The sequence below is a fragment of the Phocoena phocoena genome, chromosome X (assembly GCF_963924675.1).
Source record: "Phocoena phocoena chromosome X, mPhoPho1.1, whole genome shotgun sequence".
Taxonomy (NCBI): Eukaryota; Metazoa; Chordata; class Mammalia; order Artiodactyla; family Phocoenidae; genus Phocoena; species Phocoena phocoena.
In genome coordinates this window covers 63886959-63906699 of record NC_089240.1, presented here as the reverse complement: position 1 = coordinate 63906699, position 19741 = coordinate 63886959, and the positions used below count along the sequence as shown (strand labels likewise).

Genomic DNA, 19741 nt, shown 5'->3' with positions numbered 1-19741 from the left:
TAGATAAGAGCATACATTATTATGCCTGGATGCCACAGATGACTTTTAGGTTCTTCCAGAATTTCTTCTTTTTTTAGGTAAAATAAAATGACTCTCTTACGTTTGTTAGTGTAAGGTAGATAGCTAGTGGGAAGCAGCCGCATGGCACAGGGATATCGGCTCGGTGCTTTGTGACCGCCTGGAGGGGTGGGATAGGGAGGGTGGGAGGGAGGGAGACACAAGAGGGAAGAGATATGGGAACATATGTATATGTATAACTGATTCACTTTGTTATAAAGCAGAAATAAACACACCATTGTAAAGCAATTATACCCCAATAAAGATGTTAAAAAATAAAATAAAATAAAATAAAAAAATAAATAAAATGACTCTCTAGTGTTTTAACTTACATGCCTTTTCAAATGGACTGGCAGATTGTCATTTTCAGAATACTGCATTTGTATGGTATCTGAACAGTAGTCATGTCTGTTATTTTCAGTAATATATGTTTTATTTCTGTGTGTGTTTTTGGAGGGATGGTGTTATAAATAAATTCAGAGGCTAGATTTATTGAAGAAATAAACACAAGCTTCTCAATTAAGATTTTTAAAATCCAATTAGTAACTGCAGCATTTTCATTTCATTCCATAAAAGTCACAGAATTTTAGAGTTGAAAGGGACCTTAGAGAGCATCTAGGCCAACCCTCTAATTTTCAAATCAAGTTTCAAAGAATTAATCATCTTGTTTTCCATTGTTGCCCTCCTCCATTTAAGTTTTTTTTTTGTTGTTGTTTTTGCTATAAACCCCTTCCTTCAGAGTTTTAAAAAGTAGAGTTAATCCCTAACTTACAAATATATTGTGTTTCAGAAGTGTTTGTAAGTCTGTTGTTTAGAAATCAGAACATTTTTTTTCCATAGAAACAATATTTTAATTAGTGGTGGGACTAGCCCTCAAAAGGAATTAACACATTATGTGACTGTTGTTTTTGTTTTTGCTTTTGCAATGAAAGATGTTTTAAATAATCAATGTTGATTTTCTCTGGGGAACACGAAGGAGATGGCATTGTAGAGGAGCATGTCAGGGGCTTTCTTTTTACCTGTTATTTCTTAGGTGGGGTAGTGAATACATATTGTGTTCATTATATTGTTTCCTGAACTTTTTATATGCTTGATATAGTTCATAATTTTACAATGCTATCTTAGTAATAGAAGTTCAGTTTGAATGTGAACATTTAAAAATTATTTACCTTGAATCCTGATGCATAAGGGAAACATGGTTTGATTAGAGAAGGATAAAGAGATAGCTAGAAATTTTGAAGGGGTTTTATGGGTATTTTCAAGGGCTTAGATTTTTTGATAAATTACCTTTATTTTGACCAATATCATTTTAGAAAGTATGTTTTTGCTGTTAATTTAAGTGTGTCACCAACATTTATCTTTTACCTATTGGCCATATGTAGGCAACGTTTCGAGAGAGAATAAAGCAGGTGGATAGTCATTGTGAGATAACTGGGTAAATTTTGAAAGGCAAAGAAGGTTAAATTGCATATACATGTGCAGACATATGCGAGATCTTGCTTGAAATATAGTTACTTGAACTGGGGGCTTATGAAAAATAGGAAAATGAGGGAGTAAAGCTTGTATGAGGTCTGAATAGGGTGAAAGGCAGTGAGGGAAACAATTGAGTTAAGCACCAGAAAGCTATCATTGACAGTAGAAGGCTTATAGAAGTTTGAGGGTACATGGCATGTTGTAGGAGGTTGGGTTTGGCAAGACAGTGTGCAAATAGCTATTAGTATTTTTGAAATTTTTATAATTGAGGAATGCCTTATGTATTTACAAGTATATATAAACAGAAACCGCTACCATTCATTACATTCTAGAAAACAACTGAGTTAATTTTCTCAGTAATTTGGTTAGCTTTTTTGTGTGTATGGAGGTTGTTTTTTGGTTGATTTAATTTTTGCTCTTTTGCAGTATACAACATTGACTTTTATATAATGACATTAATCCATTTGTACAACTCATGTATAGCTTAGCAAAAACCTAAGTACTACCTGCCTTTTGAGAGATTCTTGACCTAAGAAGCAAATTTTTCTTCACTAAATTGATGGTGCATTTTAGAAGGATGTGTGTCCATTCTACAGATGTCTATTTTTTATTCTGCTTTCTTTCAACTCCACTTCTGGAATATTATCAAGACAAAAAATTGGCCCAAGAATCCATCACCTGGTTACAAACCTTGGCAAAAGTGATTTTGTGACCAGTGTCTAAATTTAGCATTCACATTAAGACTAAAGAGGGAGCACACACAAGGTAGAACATAATAAAATACAGTAAAGAGAGGAGTGTTTGAAAAGTGCATAGAAGCCATTTAAGAAAGCAATGGGGTTAAAAACTTCATAGGAGGCCTTCAGAAACAAAGAGAAACCTAGAGAGAAAGAGGGCAGAAAGAAAGTACAATTTGACACTTTTAATGGGTAATATAATTTACTTTATATCTGGACCACACATTTAATTTTTACCTTTTTAGATATGTATTAGAAACATAACCATCTTTCTAATATTGGCTATGGTTTTACTTTTATGTATGTTTATGGACAATAAATCTATGAACATTAACTGTCCACTCTGAAACTTCTTCCCTCTTTTTTCTTCTCTTCTGCAGATCTCAGAGTCATTAAGACATACCACATGGCAGAGACTAGGAAAAGGCAATTCAAGACAGTTATTAGACGCTACAAGGGTAAGATGAAGCAGACACTTCTACATATAGCTAGGAAAAAGGTGTAAGCCCTTGGAGCATTTTCCAGTTTATACTACATATTTTATATTTTCCAAATAATTTCCCTTTTTGTTTTTTTTCTAAGTACTGGCAAGATGAATAAGAAGATATGTTTTTGCTACTGGAAATGGAGAAAGAAATCTTGATATTTTTCTTCTCCTGAAGAAATCTGTCTGAATCTCTTGAGATCAATGCCAACTAGAGTAATGTTTTTAGAAAGCTTTTATAAATGTAATGGCAGCTTGTTTACGCTTAAATTTATCCTGGTAATTTGTATGTGATATATGGAATGCTGTACATTTTTCAAGTGATTAAAGTTTCTTTACCTTAGAAGATGTTCAAATATCAGAATATCAAGGGACTGTAAGCTTATTAGAGCCTGTGGGGTAAAGTCATGTGAGTTTACATGTTGATGAGGGTTATTTTTCATTGCTAATGTAAGTGAAAGACGCCTTTAAAAATTCTCAGTGCTTTAAAATGAGACAAATAAATCTCCAAGATAGAAAGACTAGAAAATTAGAAGACAGTCTAAGTCCTGAGTACTTCCTTTATTTTTTCTTTTTGATTAACAATTATTTGCCGTTAAGGTACAAAGCATTGTTCTAATTTACGCAGAAGCTGTAGAAATGAATTAGATTTTCCATTATTTAATTAAAATTTTAAGTTAAGGTGCTCCATCTTCTCATTGTTTATAACACCACTGTATATTTATATTTTAATCTTTTGCTGTTTTGAAGACCTCATTATCTTGTGTGTTATTTACTAGACCCCTTAATGTAACATTGCTCAGTCTTTTAGAGGGAAAAAATGTCACAAAGTGACATTGTCACACTGAATATTACCTTTCGATGTTTTCCCTTTCAACATGCTTTAAGATTGTTGATCCAAAAATCAGTAACCCATTTATGGCAGTTATGTTTTTGGGTCTCAACTGGTGAGAACAAGAAGGCACTTTTGCTTTCTGTAATTCCATTTTCATAGCTTGGTCCAGAGCTGATAACACTTAGGATTCAGTATTGATACACGTTTGTGTTTGTAAAAAACTATGCCCTTGTTCATTAATTATGGATTATTATGGCTACTGAAGAAGCATTATTATATCCATGTAGTTAAGTAATTTTTTGAGGAAACACTTTAAAATTAGTAAGCCTAAATTTTAAGCCTAATCTTTGCTATCTTTTCAACTATTATATTTTCTCAAATGATTTACTTTTTATATTTTTCTAACCTGAGCAGTAATCTAGGGCCTTTAAAAAATTATAATAGGCAAGATATTTGCATATTTTCAAGACTAGTTGGGAAATTTATAGATAGCTTTGTTTTATAAGCTAATTCAACAAGCCCATGTACAAGACACTGTGGTATGGGCCATGGGAGATACAAGGATAAAAGAGACTGTCCCTAATCTTAAGAATTTACCATATAGTAGTAAAGACAAAACATGTATGCAGATTACTCTAGCATAAGATAGACTGTGAAGAAGTAAATTGTACTTTGTTTCTAAATATATATATTTGTAAGCCAGAATAATAAGAAAAAGAATCAGTTATGTAAGATCAACTATATTAAATTGTAAAGCAAAAATGTTATACACATGGAAAGCAGGTGGGATAGAATTAATTAACTGTATTATATACTTGCCAATGATAGAGTTACGGGCTACACAGTACCTTAGTAGCAAATGACGGTAAGAAAGCTGGTATAAGTCAAATAGAAGTATATTACAAGTTAAATCTTTTAAACATTAATTTCAAAAACTATTTAGAGAAAGTAACTTCTGTATGAGTAATTTGTTATATCTCAATATTCTTTGTATAAATGTATCTGTAAGTTTATTATGAAGGTGTTTTACTTAGTTATGCTAGGCTCAAAGGTGTGCCTCTGAATTTGTTGGGGGGGGGACATACATTAGATCAGATTTTCAAAGATCTGAAATTCTTGAATAGCTAATGGATGGCTTGGTATCATCTTCAACTAGGTTCTTCAGGTATGGCCACTGATAGAAAAGAGGACATGTTGGCATGGTCACGCAGGAGGAGGACTCCACACAGACCCGAAAGAAGGGGTAAGAGACAATAACAAGTACCTGGAAATTCTTATAGCTGATTGGAAGATAGATATATTAAAGATTGTTATATTACAGAATATTTTGATTGACTCATGTAACTGCAGGTTTTCTAATACAAAACCATATGAATTGACCATGGTTATATAGATGAGATTTTCTCAAGCTTAAGACAAAAAATATCGTGATTGACTAAAAAAGAAGAAAAGTTAGTTACCAACCTAAATATTTTAGTTCTTTATTTTAAATAGCATTGGTTGTGGTTATTTGTTATATAATCTAGCATTATATATAGATAAATTACATTTAGCTCTTACAAGTAATGTATATGTGTTAAGGTTAATGTTTTCCCTTCTATACTCTTGGTTTAAAAAGATTCTAGAATGTCCCCTAGCTTCATGGTAAATCCTCCATTTACCTGATCCATTTATTTAATTATCCATATTCTTTATCATTATCATTATACAGACAAGCTAAACAGTAGGGCCACTGAAATCAAAAGATTTAATTGCACTACACTTTTTCTAAGTGAGTGAAACTGTCATTGGAATACTGTTATACAATTCTCCATCTGGTCCTCTTTCTCTAAGCTTGCCTTTATTATCTTCCTCTAACTTCACCCAACCAGTATATGCATGGTATCTCAAAGTAGAAATGATATTTTCAGGTTTATTGGCAAGTGAACAAATTTTATGTAAAAGTGCTCTCTAAATTGTAGAGAGATAAATAAATTTTATTTTATTGGTGCGAGGTGATTGGTAAGAAAACCTTTCCAGTGCTTTTCTCCCTGTTTCTTTAATCCCCCATGTAGCTTCTTTCACAGAACTCAAAACACATCACATTCATGTTTCTATCCCATTTTTACATATTAACATTTGTCCTGGTTGTCTTTAGAAACAACAAAGTATTATAAAATAGAATTTTTAACAATTAATACAAATACTGAAATTTGTTTATCCATATATTATGGATATATGGATATGGCATGATATATCGTTAGCATGATATTTGTCAGCTTTCAGGATTGTCACGAAGGCCTCTTAAGGATAGTTTATCAGTAATGCTCTAAACAGACCAAAAATATGTTGACTAATACAGGAAAAGCAGTCTTAGACTCAAGCAATATAAACTTCAAGTTAGATTCTTTATTCTCCAGTAAAATAAAAACAAAGCAAAAATCATTGTAAATCTTTATATTTGATCTCTTCTTTATCGTTTGTTCGCTGCCATCTTTGTGTTACTTTAGCCTCATTAGCTAAAAAGAATCATAGGATACTAGAGCATGAAGGCTACACCAGAAAAGAGGCAATATGGAGTTGAAGTTAAAAGCCTGAGCTCTGGAGCCAGACTGCCTAGATTTGAATCTTGGCTCCATCATTTCCTACTGGAATGACCATGAGCAAGATACTTAATCTCTGTATGTATCAGTTTCTTCATCTTTAAAATGGGGCTGATAATCATAGCAAAGGGGATTTGAATGAGTTAACTCCTCACACCATGCAAAGCTCTTGAATAGTGCCTGTCACACAGTAGGCAGTAAATATTAGCTGCTGTTACTGTAATGTGAGATTGTTAAGTCCTATACTCTGCTGTTGTCCATTCATTTTAAAAGTATGTATTATTGAATACCTGCGTTGTGCATAACTCTATGTTAAGTAAATGGAGATACAGTAATGAGCAAGACACAGTCCCTGCTGTTGAGAAACTTAACAGTTTAGATGGCAGAATATCTAAACTACCATGTAGAAGTTTTATCACTGACAAGTTATAGATTTTACCTTATAACCAACTGAAACTTTTACCACTTCACTTTCTATGCATTTCTACTTGTATGTTCTTAAGCATTAATAATGCTACTCAGAAGGTATTTAAATCATTTGTTTATCCAATGTGGCTATAGTAAAGGGGTTGTGAAAAAAGAGTGGCAGTTTCAATATTTGGAAGCTCCTGTTGTTAAAATAGATGAATTAAAGTCTTACTTGTTTTATAATAGAATCTTCAGATTTTTAAAGGATTTTGGAACTTTGCTCCTGCATTTAAACTTTATTATGTGCCTCTTTGGGAGAAGCATCTGTTAGTAAATTTAGGTAATCCTGTGCTCATAATAAAAACACGAATAATGCAGAGCTTAATATAAGGACTGCTTCCTGGACTTTGCTTGACATGTTCTTTTTTTAATGTTAGAAACATATCCTTATTGATTAGATATTGCCAGAAGCTAGTAGTATTGAAAGAGAGATTAGCATTTACTAGAGCAATCAGAGGCTTTGATATAAATATTGATATAATCAAAGAAGTGAAACAGCAACTTAGCGTATTAAAAAATGGAGGATTGGAGAGAAATGGAATAATAAGCCTCCAGGCTTGTTAAAATGAATGGACACACAGACCAGTGGACAAGAATACCTGTATGACATGGAGAGGCCATTTTTCAGCTCTGATTACATCCATCATCAAGCAGCCTTATGATCTTTATTTGATTTCTCAAATTGACTTCCCTTTGAGATAGAGAATTCACTGAGTGGCCAATGCAAATATCAATCAACTTGGTAGTTTTTTAAATTATAAATTATTAAATTGACTGTTGGGTTCAAATCCATCTCATATATAGAATAAGCCATTTTTTTCCTAGGGCCTTTTCGCTGCCAGATAAGCTCTTCATTGCAGTTTCAGACCAACAGAGCTTAGAAAACAAACTTCGAAGTACAGAGAAAGCAACAATAATTGTAAAGTTTTTCCTGACAATTAATATATCTTTCCTCTCCCACCCACAAACTCATATGCTTATATCCCCAATAATGTGGGAAAAGTTTTTCACTTACTTTCTAGATTTTTCCATTAGATATCTACTGAGATTTCTTATCTTTTGACCTAGCTTTTATCAAGCCACTGTTATCCCTAACAGTATTGAAGTAGTGGTTAAAATTATTCCTTTAATTGCAGTTAGTTATCTTTAGCTTGGATTGAAGAGACAGTTCTTTGGATGGCTTGCGTATCCTTGAAATTGTGGGCATTTCCAAAGTCTCTGCTAAATTAGTTCTTTAGAGAGAAAACATTCAGCCTATAGCCCACATTTATACAAAACAAATAGCATCCAAAATTTTTTGGTATATTTATTTTCTTCCTCTCCATAAGTTTTGCCCCCAAGTAGTTTCCTTCTAAACCAATCCCTTGATTCTGTGAGTTAGAACATTTCTTGCTAGTGAAGTTTAGAATGTCTCTAAAACCAGAATTCTTATATAAATTCACCTTGCCAGAAAAGGTGATTCTGCTACCTTTATCAAAAATCTTTTTTTTTCTTACTCTTTCATTTTCCTATCGAAGCCCAGTGAAATGAGTGGACTTTTGGTAGAAAAAATTGTTCTTGCTTCAGTGCTAAACAGCCTTTTCTGGTGAGAAATATGAAATCACTGACTTGAGAAGCAAAATGTATTCAGTTTATCAATATACAGTTATCTGTAATATCTGAGAATTCTACCAGGTGAGCTGCTCCAGGTGTGTTTTAATTTTTTACTTGTCCTTTTTGTGCCCTGTCCACATGGTTATTAGCTATAGGTATTCACTTAGAGTACTTATGACTATGAGCAACTGCATCTTTCCCTCAGGTCATGCTGTTAAATTGAGCAGTGCTGCATATAAGCAGTACAGTTTGTGGCTTTCCAGTTATACACTATTGGGTCAGGTACTTCCAGTGTTACTTTCATGTTTGTTTTTGGCCTACTGTGCTGTTTCAGCTCCCTGTGTACAAGTAGATATTCCTTTCATTATTTTTTCTTACCTGCCCAGCCTCATAAAGCTTATTAAGCTACATATTAATACCAAATAAATAAATATTTAAAAATCCATGAAAAGTTGTGATGACTTAATAAATCGAGCATTTAGGTGTTCCTCCTGGAACTTGTCCTCATGTGCTTAAGAATAGTTAATTCATTAATTGAATAAATATTTATTGAGCATTGTTTCTAGTATCAAGCAAGTTTCTTCTTTGGTACCTGCTGTTTTCTTTTTGTCCAGCTTGTTTTCACTTACTTTCATCTCTTCTTTGATAGCTCTCTGATGTCTCCAAACCTTTTCTTCCAAACTCATTTCTAGGGGGAAAAAAATTCAGTACAATTTTGTTATCATTCAAAGATCTTAGTGAGCCAATTTGAATTCCTTCTTTTGTTACTCTTGTGTTTTTATTATGAATCTAATTGCTTTCCTTTATTATGGCTAGCTAATTCCAGTATATAGTTGAGACCTTTCTAAAAACTTTTATTCCTCATACTAACGTAGTAGTAGTTTTACAGTGTAATGGGGCTTAAAATATCAGTTTCATGTTTTGAACTTGAGGCTATCTAGCTACAGCAAGAAGGCCACATTGTATATGATAGCAGAGGAGGAAAGTAGATTGACTCCTACTTTTACAGGCTTTTTAATATTTCTATAGTGTTCATTTTAGAGAACTTTTGTTATCATGATGTAGTAATCACAGTTATGTTTTTAAAACAACTTCTAAATTCTATGTACTGTGAAAATTATAAAAGTTAAAGAATTTCATAAAATTTCATATTTTCTGTTTATGTGTAAGCAAGGCTTAAAGAAAAACTACTATGATATCAACCGTTGATTACTTCAGGGATTTTGACCCTTGAGAAAGAACTTTCTTTTCTTAAATCATTGGGTTTTTTCCCCCTATACTATAATATAATTACTCCTTACATAGTGTTTTCAAATAATTCAATTTCTTGTCATCCCCCTTGATCATTTCCTACGTTTCTCACCTTTTCTTTAAGAATGTGATCTTAAAATGGTGTATATGCTATTTGTATTGCTCAGCCTGAAATGGAAAGATGAGTTGATGTGAAGATGATATCTGATTCAGCCTTAAGCTGCAACTGGTCTCTTTTCAGCTTTAGATAAATCTTTTGTCTTTCAGGATTACCATTGGGTGTCCAGTATGAATTAACTGTGGTGATTTTGAAAGGGGGTATATTATCTTTCAGGATCTGTATTGAGGCCTTCAATTTTATTTTACTCTTGTGCAGCAAGAATAAGTTGGTTTAAAATACTTTAAAAATGTGCCTCAGCCTCTGAAATGCCTCTTGATTTGGCCTGCTCTTTAAAAAAGACGTTATTTTTCAAACTTTGTAGTTTATCCAAACTATAACTGAAAGACATGTACTTTACAGCCTAATGGACTCATAATGCACGATTACACAACTTTAGAACCCATTTTGTTAAATGAGGTGGTGACATTTTATGCGCTATTAAGCCAACTAGAATAATTTTTTTGCTCTTAGCCATAACTTCTCTGTGTCCTTATTGAAGAAATTTTGGGGTGTGTTGTAGAAGGTTTTTGACAAGAGAGAGTGTTTCTAAAGATATGTGGAAACAGGGCCTTTTTGCTATTATTCCCTCAAGAAAAATAAGACAGATAAAACTTGTGAAATGGGGAAGTAGTTGAAATGTTGCAGTTTGTGTTATAACACATCAAATTGTATGTTTAGTATTAGTTCAATTGGAAAAGTGAATTTTAAAATTACAGCTTTATTCCCTTTTTTAAAATACCCTACCAGTTATGAGAGCTCACATGTGTGAGTGTATGTGTGTATAAAATAAAGCATTAAGAGCTATACTTTCAGCATTTCATGTTTTTGCAATCCAGTGTATTTAAACCAGCTCAAGAAGGTAGTCCTGTTTTCAGTACAATATGAACAGTTTTATTTCTGTTACTGTTTACTCAATAAACTGAATAAAAGAGACTAGAAAATAGTTTGCTGAGTCTTGGATGAAATAACTATAATATAAAGCTACCCTGTATAATATAATGTGTTGTCCTGGATTTCTTATATGTTGACAGTTTCCCCCCATTCTTTGCTGTGCAAATCTACTTGAAATTGTCTAACTTTCCCCCCAAAATGAATTAAATTTTCTTCTTATTATATGTGAACTACAGAAAACAAGAAAGCAAAAAATATAAAAAATCATCAGTGATTCCATCTATTCACAGCTACTGATGTTAACACTTTGGGGGTATTGCTTTCCAGATCCATTTGTATGCATGTGTAAACTCATACACACATAACATTTTTTTCCACAAAAAATGTTTTGTACTCTGCTTTTTTCACTTAACATGTTTCTGTGTCACTGCATATATTTCTGAATGGCTATATTTTGCTGTATGCATTCACTGTAACTTGTTTACATGATTCTCCACTGTTGATCATTTAGCCTAAACCCAATTTTTCCCCTATTAAAACAGCATGGGAATGAACATCCTTATGGCTAAATTTTTCATCCCTTTATTCAATAAATATTCGTTATTCGTTGAGTACCTTTACTGTGTGTCAGCCATTGTGTTTAGTATTGGGTTACAACAGTGAGCACAAAACACAAAGTTACTACTCATGTGGAATTTAAATTCTAGCAGAAGAGCAGTTGTTAATCAGATAATCACATTGTTGAATATGTAGTTTATAACTGAAATGGATTCTCTGAAAGAAAAGGAATACTGTTCTGTGAGAGAATATAGCCAAGGATCCTGACTGGGGTTAGGGAAGACCTCATTGAGGAAGTGCTGCTTGAGCTGGCGGTTAACTAATTGGAAGAAGTTGAGGGCAGGTTGGTGTTTCAGAGAGAGAGATTATTCCAGACAAAGTGAAAGGTATTGTGCAAAGGCCTTGTGGCAGGAGGGATTATAGTCTATTTGAGGAGCTGAAAGAAAGGTGGTGTGGCGTGAACACTGAAAGCAGTAGTATAAGACATGACGAGAGAGGAAGCTAGAGGCCAGGGCAAGCAGAGCCTCATAAGCCATGGTATGGACTTTGATCTTTATCCTAGGAGTGATAGGATGCCACTGAAGGGTTTTTCTGTTTGTTTACTTCAATTTATATTTTTTATTAATTAAAATTTTATTAATTTTTTAAAAAGGTAACACATTCACATGGTTCAAAATTCAAAAGGAACAAAAGGATACAGAATTTAAAAAAAAATCTTCCCCCTACCCTGTTCCCCCTCCCAGAGGCAAACATTATTACCAATTTCTTTGGTATCTTTCCAGAGATGATCTTTGAATATAAAAACAAATATTTAGGAGTGCCCATCTCTTAACAATTTCACCAAAACAAAGTATTATCTTTGCTAATCTGATCAGATAAAAAATATATCAGAGTTGTTTTAATTTGCACTTTTTATTTGTATGAGTAAAGTTGAGCATCTTTTTATATTTAGGGCCATGTGTGTGTGTGTGTGTGTGTATATATATATATATATATATATATATATATATTAGCAATGCTTTATTTTTGCATTTTTGAATTTTATTTATTTTTTTATACAACAGGTTCTTATTAGTTATCTATTTTATGCATATTATATGCATTGAAGGATTTTAAACTCAGTAATATCTGATTGCAGGCTGAACTAATCAGACCAGGAGCAGAGCGGATGCAAGGAGATCAGTTAGGAGATTGTTGCAGTGGTTTATGTGAGAAAGATGATAGCTTGGATTACGTTTGTGGTGGAAACAGAAAGAAGTAGACAAATTCAAGAGATTTTTAGGAAGTAAAATTGATTCAACTTGGAGAATATTTATATATTTTTTTAAAGCATTAAGTTCCCAGAAGTGGAATTCTCAACGCAAAGGGCAGAATTATTTTAAAAGCTTATGGCAGATATCACATTGCTTTCCAGAAAGATTATTTCGGTGCACTGTCCCATTAGCAGTGTATTAGAGTACCTATTTCCATATACCTTCACCAACAATGAGCATTAACTTTCTTCTTATTTTTTAATACCTTTTACAGAAATTGATTAGATACTTCAATTTTTAAAATACATTTATTTATTAATTTATTTTTGGCTGCACTGGGTCTTCGTTGCTGCACGCGGGCTTTTCTCTAGTTGCAGTGAGCGGGGGCTACTCTTCGTTGTGATGCGTGGGCTCATTGCTGTGGCTTCTCTTGTTGCAGAGCATGGGCTCTAGGCACATGGCTTCAGCAGTTGTGGCTTGAGGGCTCTAGAGTGCAGGCTCAGTAGTTGTGGCACACGGGTTTAGTTGCTCTGTGGCGTCTGGGATCTTCCCGGACAGGGCTCGAACCCATGTCTCCTGCATAGGCAGGCGGACTCTCAACCACTGCACCACCAGGGAAGCCCAGATACTTCAATTTTTAAAATGGGGATTATTTCAACAACTAAAATAATATAGTAGTTTGGGAATGTGTGTACATATTTTGGCTTTGGAAAGTGTAGGTTTCATTCTTAATATTCTGTTTCTAAAAGCTGAAACTAAAACAAAAAGATTTAATGGGAATGTTGCCTCGGGAACTTGGGAAAAAGAAAAATGTACGGTAGATTTAAGTCAGATTAAGTATGACTGGCAAGTTATGTTTTTGTTGAAATTTTTAACAACCCAGCTTCTGTTCTATATAGTCAATGCCAAGACTCATACTTTCCAAAACACTGTATTGTAACTGTGCTCTGTCATGAGGATGGACGTAGGGTTCCAAAATATCTTACATAAACATACTGATAAAGAGGCCAACGTATGTAAAGATTTTGACCACAAAGATGGAAATATGGAAATATTTCTTAAATTTTATGTAATATTTTGATAGCTTAATAGATAAGAAATAAATATATAGGTAACTTCAAATAAATGTATGGATAACTTTTTGACAATATGAGGATGGCTATAGCTGAAAGTAAGAAATTTAGAGAAATAAGTAGCTTTTAAAAAACTATTGAAATAGTTTGAGTTTAAAAGATATTGACCTTAGATTCAGAATAAAAGTTATGTTTGTAATGTTTTTGTATTTTCCTCAAATATTTACATAATTCTACACTATTGAACTATATTTATTTTTGAAATGACATGTTACTCACTGCTTTTGTTCTCTCTTTCAACAGTTAAAAGATGTTGATACTCAGAAAATCATAAAAGCAATGCTATCTTATGTGTGGCCCAGAGACAGGCCAGATCTACGAGCTAGGGTTGCCATTTCCTTGGGATTTTTGGGTGGAGCAAAGGTAAGAATAAGAGAAATTATGTATTGTTTGTTGCTATAACTAGGAAATACTATGACATTTTCTAGTAAAGAAACTTAGGCTGATATAAGTCACTTTGGGGAGTATTGTCAACATTTAGGGCCCTCATTTATGTAACTCTTCTATTCAGTCAGCAGAAATTATATGATAATGCCTGATTTATCTATGTATCAGACTTATAACAGCCTCAACCTAATGGAATTCTTCCTGAAACCAGTGTAAGATACAGGATCGTGGGTTGTAACAAAGCATAAGGAACTTGTAAAAGAAGCTCCTCAGAGTCCTGCTGGCTTTTATTTAATACATATTTCTGGTAAGCTTAGTTTTCAGTTCCTAGTAAATTGAAAAGAGGATGAAGACATTTTAGGTACGTTAATAGTAAACAGCAGTGTGACATGAAGGGAAAAATAAAACAGAAAAACTTAAAAAAACCCAAAAGCCGAAAAGCTGGGCATTTTGGTACATTCAGTATAGGGACCCTCTACATCTTAGCAGCCTCCTCAGTTCATCACTATACTGTAACACATTTTAATAAGGCAAAGTTATGATAATGATTCTGGGCTTTCAAGAAGAACTCCTTTCAATTTATTCAGATTTTAAAGTCAGTGAATTCTGTTATCTTTAGGTACAATATATAGTCATAGTACATATTATAGTCTCAAGTCAGGCTTCCTGGGCTCTGCCTCTTACTAACCTTGTAACCTTGGGTAAATTGCTTACTGTCCATTCCTTGGTTTCCCAATTTGTAAAATAAGGTAAAATAGGGTTGTCATAAGAATTAAATAAATTAACATATAAAAGACTTAGAACAATACCTGGCACATAGTAAAACATTATATACGTGTTAAAATAAAAATAGATTTGGATTTCCATCAGAAATATGGTACAAAAAAATGTCTGCTCAAAAGTATAAATGAGATTTGGCTATAATTTGGTTATCATTCTATGTATAAGGGTTAATACATTGTTTTAGAACCCAGTTCTTATCACTTATTTCTTCTCTGTGTCCTGTGTGTTCCCTTTTATTTACTCATTCTTTACCCTATCCTAAAAATATTTGCTGAGAACTTGTCATACAAGTATGGTTCTTGGCCCTGCAGGGTGTTCAAATATGAGTAAAGCACATTTTTTTCTCAAATTATAAGGATAAGACAAGTTTTACTTATTGTCATAATACAACATAGGTCACAAATGATTGAAAATAAGTACCATTCAAGTATTGGAGGGCTTCAAAGGAAAGAACCACCAATATGGGGAGTCAGGAAAGGTTTCACAGAGGAGGTGATGTCTGAGATAGGCCTGGATTGATGAGTAGGATTGTTACAGGTATAGGAATAACATGGACAAGATGAGAGAGATCATATAGTGTGAGTGGAGAAGTGAGTAGTCCAGTTTTGCTCTAATGAAGAGATAATGTTTCAGAGGAATTAGAAGTAATCTTGGAAAGATAAATAGAATTCCTACTGTGAAATACCTTAACTGTAAAACTGTAAAATTTATTTAATCATGTTGGAAGTACAAACCTCTATTTTGAGTAGAAGAGTAATAAGGTTAGAGCTGTACTTTAGGGAATTAATTTGACTGTTGTATAAGATGAATTAGGGTGGTGAGAGACCTAAAGTAGGGATACCATTCATTCATTTTCATTTCATGCATTCATTCAGCAAACACTTACCAGCCAGTTAGGAGGCTAATGTAATAGCCTAGATGAGAAGTAATAGTAGTTTGTACTGGAGCGGATGATAGAGATGGTAATATGGAGAGAAGAGATGCCAGGGATATTGTGAATTAAGGAAGGTAGAATCAACAAGACTTAGCAATGGATGAGATATTAAAAGTAAAAAACAGAATAGGATTCAAAGATGATGCCAAGGATGAGAGAATGATAATGCCTTTAACAGAAGTAGGTAGTAAGTCAGGAAGTCTTGTTTGGGAAGATGAAAATTTTGGTTTCGGGCATGTTAAGTTTGAGGTGCCAGTGGAACATCAAGTGGCTCATAATACAAAATGCAAGACAAGCTCAGGAAGCAGCCCAGGGCTAGAGATATTGAGGTGATAGTTGAAACAATGCAAATTAATGAGTTCATCAAAGAAAAGAACAGAAATAGACAACAACTGCAGACGTCACTTGTGATAAATGTGTTCCTGTAGGGAAGTAAATAATAGTGGAAAAAGGGAAGGCATGATTAGAGAGTAAAACCAAAATAATTCAGTCAGACTCCATCTATTTTCTTGTCTCCTTTCTCATCTATGGGCTCTGGTGAGTACTCTCCCAGCGAACTTCGCTGGGAGAGAATTTAAATGAAGATTCTGAGCAACAAACCAAGAATCCATACTTTATTCTCTTTGTCAAGCCGAAAAGAGAGAACTGTATTACAAATCTAATTTTGTTAGCTAATGTTGAAAAATTTTAACTCATATTCATTTTTAGAACAGTATTGGTTGCTGAATTGTCTTTTACCTACAAATTACTGAAGGATAAGGATTCTTCTGAGCTCCTGTGCAAGGCAGTATTAGCAAATTGCTCTTTATTCCTTCATGTGATTGTAAGTACCTTGCTGACAAGTGAAAGGCAGATTGTTTTCTGGACTTTCTTTTGAATTGAAGAGAGCAGATTAGAAGATGACCAAGCTAGTCAAAGGGAGGAGTCCTAAGTACTGACATTTGTGTTAGACTTTGTTTTTAGAGTGAATTTCAGTCCTTCAAAATGTAAATTTTTGTTGTTTGGTGACAGGTCGATATCAGGTATAAAATGCAGACCAAGTTAACATCCATAAGGACTGAAGTATTTTCAGAAGGCTAATATTTGATTCTTCCGTCAACAAACACTGAGCACCCATAGAATGGAAGGTGCTGTACTAATCTCATATAAACTGATTACAAGTAAACAGAAATTAATATAGAGAAATAAGTTTTCCAAATGTATGTTTGATTTCTTTTGGATCAGGAAAAGGAGGAAATTACCAGGTGTTATGATGCATGCTGGTACTTTCAGAGCATATATATTAAAAGTTTTCTTTCACTAGGTAGGAACTACACCACAGAGCAACTTTAGGAATGCAGAGCATAGTAGTAGCATTTAACCATTCCTAACATCATTTGTTCAGCTTCTATACTGTCCTCAGTTTAAAAATAATCACTCTCCCAAATCTTTAAAACCTAGTCATTATTTATTTATTTATTTAACACCTTTATTGGAGTATAATTGCTTTACAGTGTTGTGTTAGTTACTGCTGTATGACAAAGTGCATCAGCTATATGTATACATATATCCCCATATCCCCTCCCTCTTGTGTCTCCCTCCCACCCTCCCTATCCCACCCTCTAGATGGATACAAAGCACCTAGCTGATCTTGCTGTGCTATGTGGCTGCTTCCTACTAACTAGCTGTTTTACATTTGGTAGTGTATATATGTCCATGCCACTCTCGCACTTCGACCCAGTTACCCGTCCCCCTCCCCATGTCCTCAAGTCCATTCTCTATGTCTGCGTCTTCATTCCTGTCCTACCCCTAGGTTCTTCACAACGTTTTTTTTTTCTTTAGATTCCATATATATGTGTTAGCATATGGTATTTGTTTTTCTCTTTCTGACTTACTTCACTCTGTATGACAGTCTCTAGGTCCATTCACCTCACTGCAAATAGCTCAATTTCGTTTCTTTTTATGGCTGAGTAATATTCCATTGTATATATGTGCCACTTCTTCTTTATCCATTCATCTGTCGATGGACACTTAGGTTGCTTCCATGTCCTGCCTATTGTAAATAGAGCTTCAGTGAGCATTGTGGTACATGACTCTTTTTGAATTATGGTTTTCTCAGGATATATGCCCAGTAGTGGGATTGCTGGGTCGTATGGTAGTTCTATTGTCAGTTTCTTAAGGAACCTCCATACTGTTCTCCATAGGGGCTGTATCAATTTACATTCCCACCAGCAGTGCAGTAGGGTTCCCTTTTCTCCACACCCTCTCCAGCATTAATTGTTTGTAGATTTTTTGATGATGGCCGTTCTGACTGGTATGAGGTGATACCTCATTGTAGTTTTGATTTGCATTTCTCTAATGATTAACAATGTTGAACATCCTTTCATGTGTTTGTTGGCCATTTGTATATCTTCTTTGGAGAAATGTCAGTTTAGGTCTTCTACCCATTTTTGGATTGGGTTGTTTGTGTTTTTGATATTGAGCTGCATGAGCTGCTTGTATATTTTGGAGATTAATCCTCTGTCAGTTGCTTTGTTTGCAAATTTTTTCTGCCTTTCTGGGGGTTCTCTTTTCCTCTTGCTTATGGTTTCCATTGCTGTGCAAAAGCTTTTAGATTTGATTAGGTTTATTTTTGTTTTTATTTCCCTTTCTCTAGGAGATGGGTCAAAACGGATCTTGCTGTGATTTATGTCATAGAGTGTTCTGCCTGTGTTTTTCTCTAAGAGTTTGATAGTGTCTGGCCTTACATTTAGGTCGTTAATCCATTTTGAGTTTATTTTTGTGTATGGTGTTAGGGAGTGTTCTATTTTCATTCCTTTACACGTAGCTGTGCAGTTTTCCCAGCACCACTTATCAAAGAGGCTGTCTTTTCTCCATTGTATATTCTTGCCTCCTTTCTCAAAGATAAGGGGACCATATGTGCATGGGTTTATCTTTGGCCTTTCTATCCTGTTCCATTGATCTGTATTTCTGTTTTTGTTCCAGTACCATACTGCCTTGATTACTGTAGCTTTATAGTATAGTCTGAAGACAGGGAGGCTGATTCCTCCAGCTCCGTTTATCTTTCTCAAGATTGCTTTGGCTATTCAGGGTCTTTTGTGTTTCCATACAAATTGTGAAATTTTTTGTTCTAGGTCTGTAAAACCTGCCATTGGTAGTTTGATAGGTATTGCTTTGAATCTGTAGATTGCTTTGTGTAGTATATTCATTTCCACAGTGTTGCTTCTTCCAATCCAAGAACATGGTATATCTCTCCATCTATTTGTATCATCTTTAATTTCTTTCTCAGTGTCTTATAGTTTTCTGCATACAGGTCTTTTGTCTCCTTGGGTAGGTTTATTCCTACGTATTTTATTCTTCTTGTTGCACTGGTAAATGGGAGTGTTTCCTTAATTTCTCTTTCAGGTTTTTCATCATTAGTGTATAGGAATACAAGAGATTTCTGTGCATTAACTTTGTATCCTGCTACTTTACCAAATTCATTGATTAGCTCTAGTAGTTTTCTGGTAGCATCTTTTGCATTCTCTATGTACAGTATCATGTCATCTACAAACAGTGACAGTTTTACTACTTTTCCGATTTGGATTCCTTTTATTTCTTTTTCTTGTCTGATTGCTGTGGCTAAGGCTTCCAAAACTATGTTGAGGAATAGTGGTGAGAGTGGGCAACCTTGTCTCATTCCTGATCTTAGTGGAAATGGTTTCAGTTTTTCACCATTGAGAACAATGCTAGCTGTGGGTTTGTCATATATGGCCCTTATTATGTTGAGATAAGTTCCCTCTATGCCTACTTTCTGGCGTGTTTTTATCATAAACAGATGTTGAATTTTATCAAAAGCTTTTTCTGCATCTATTGAGATTATCATATGGTTTTTATCCTTCAGTTTGTTAATATGGTTTATCACATTGACTAATTTGCGTATATTGAAGAATCCTTGCATTCCTGGGATCAACCCCACTTGATCATGGTGTATGATCCTTTTAATGTGCTGTTGGATTCTGTTTCCTAGTATTTTGTTGAGGATTTTTGCATCTATGTTCATCAGTGATATTGACCTGTAGTTTTCTTTTTCTTGTCACATCTTTGCTGCTTTTGGTATCAGGGTGATGGTGGCCTCATAGAATGAGTTTGGGAGTGTTTTTCCCTCTGCTATATTTTGGAAGGATTTGAGAAGAATAGATGT

At 34.1% G+C, this 19741-nt stretch overlaps 1 protein-coding gene across 3 annotated transcripts in view; it reads left to right on the top strand.

Moving 5' to 3' along the window:
* The window catches only part of ABCB7 (ATP binding cassette subfamily B member 7), a 132181-nt gene that overhangs the window by 45507 nt on the left and 66933 nt on the right, over positions 1-19741 (top strand). Inside the window, exons 2-4 of one of the 3 annotated variants that reach the window (XM_065900442.1) lie at positions 2648-2725; positions 4743-4829; positions 13719-13838. In XM_065900442.1, the coding sequence (XP_065756514.1) occupies positions 2648-2725; positions 4743-4829; positions 13719-13838 (285 nt within the window). The remainder of the gene's footprint in view (positions 1-2647; positions 2726-4742; positions 4830-13718; positions 13839-19741) is intronic. The other 2 variants (XM_065900443.1, XM_065900444.1) reach the window with 2 other exon arrangements.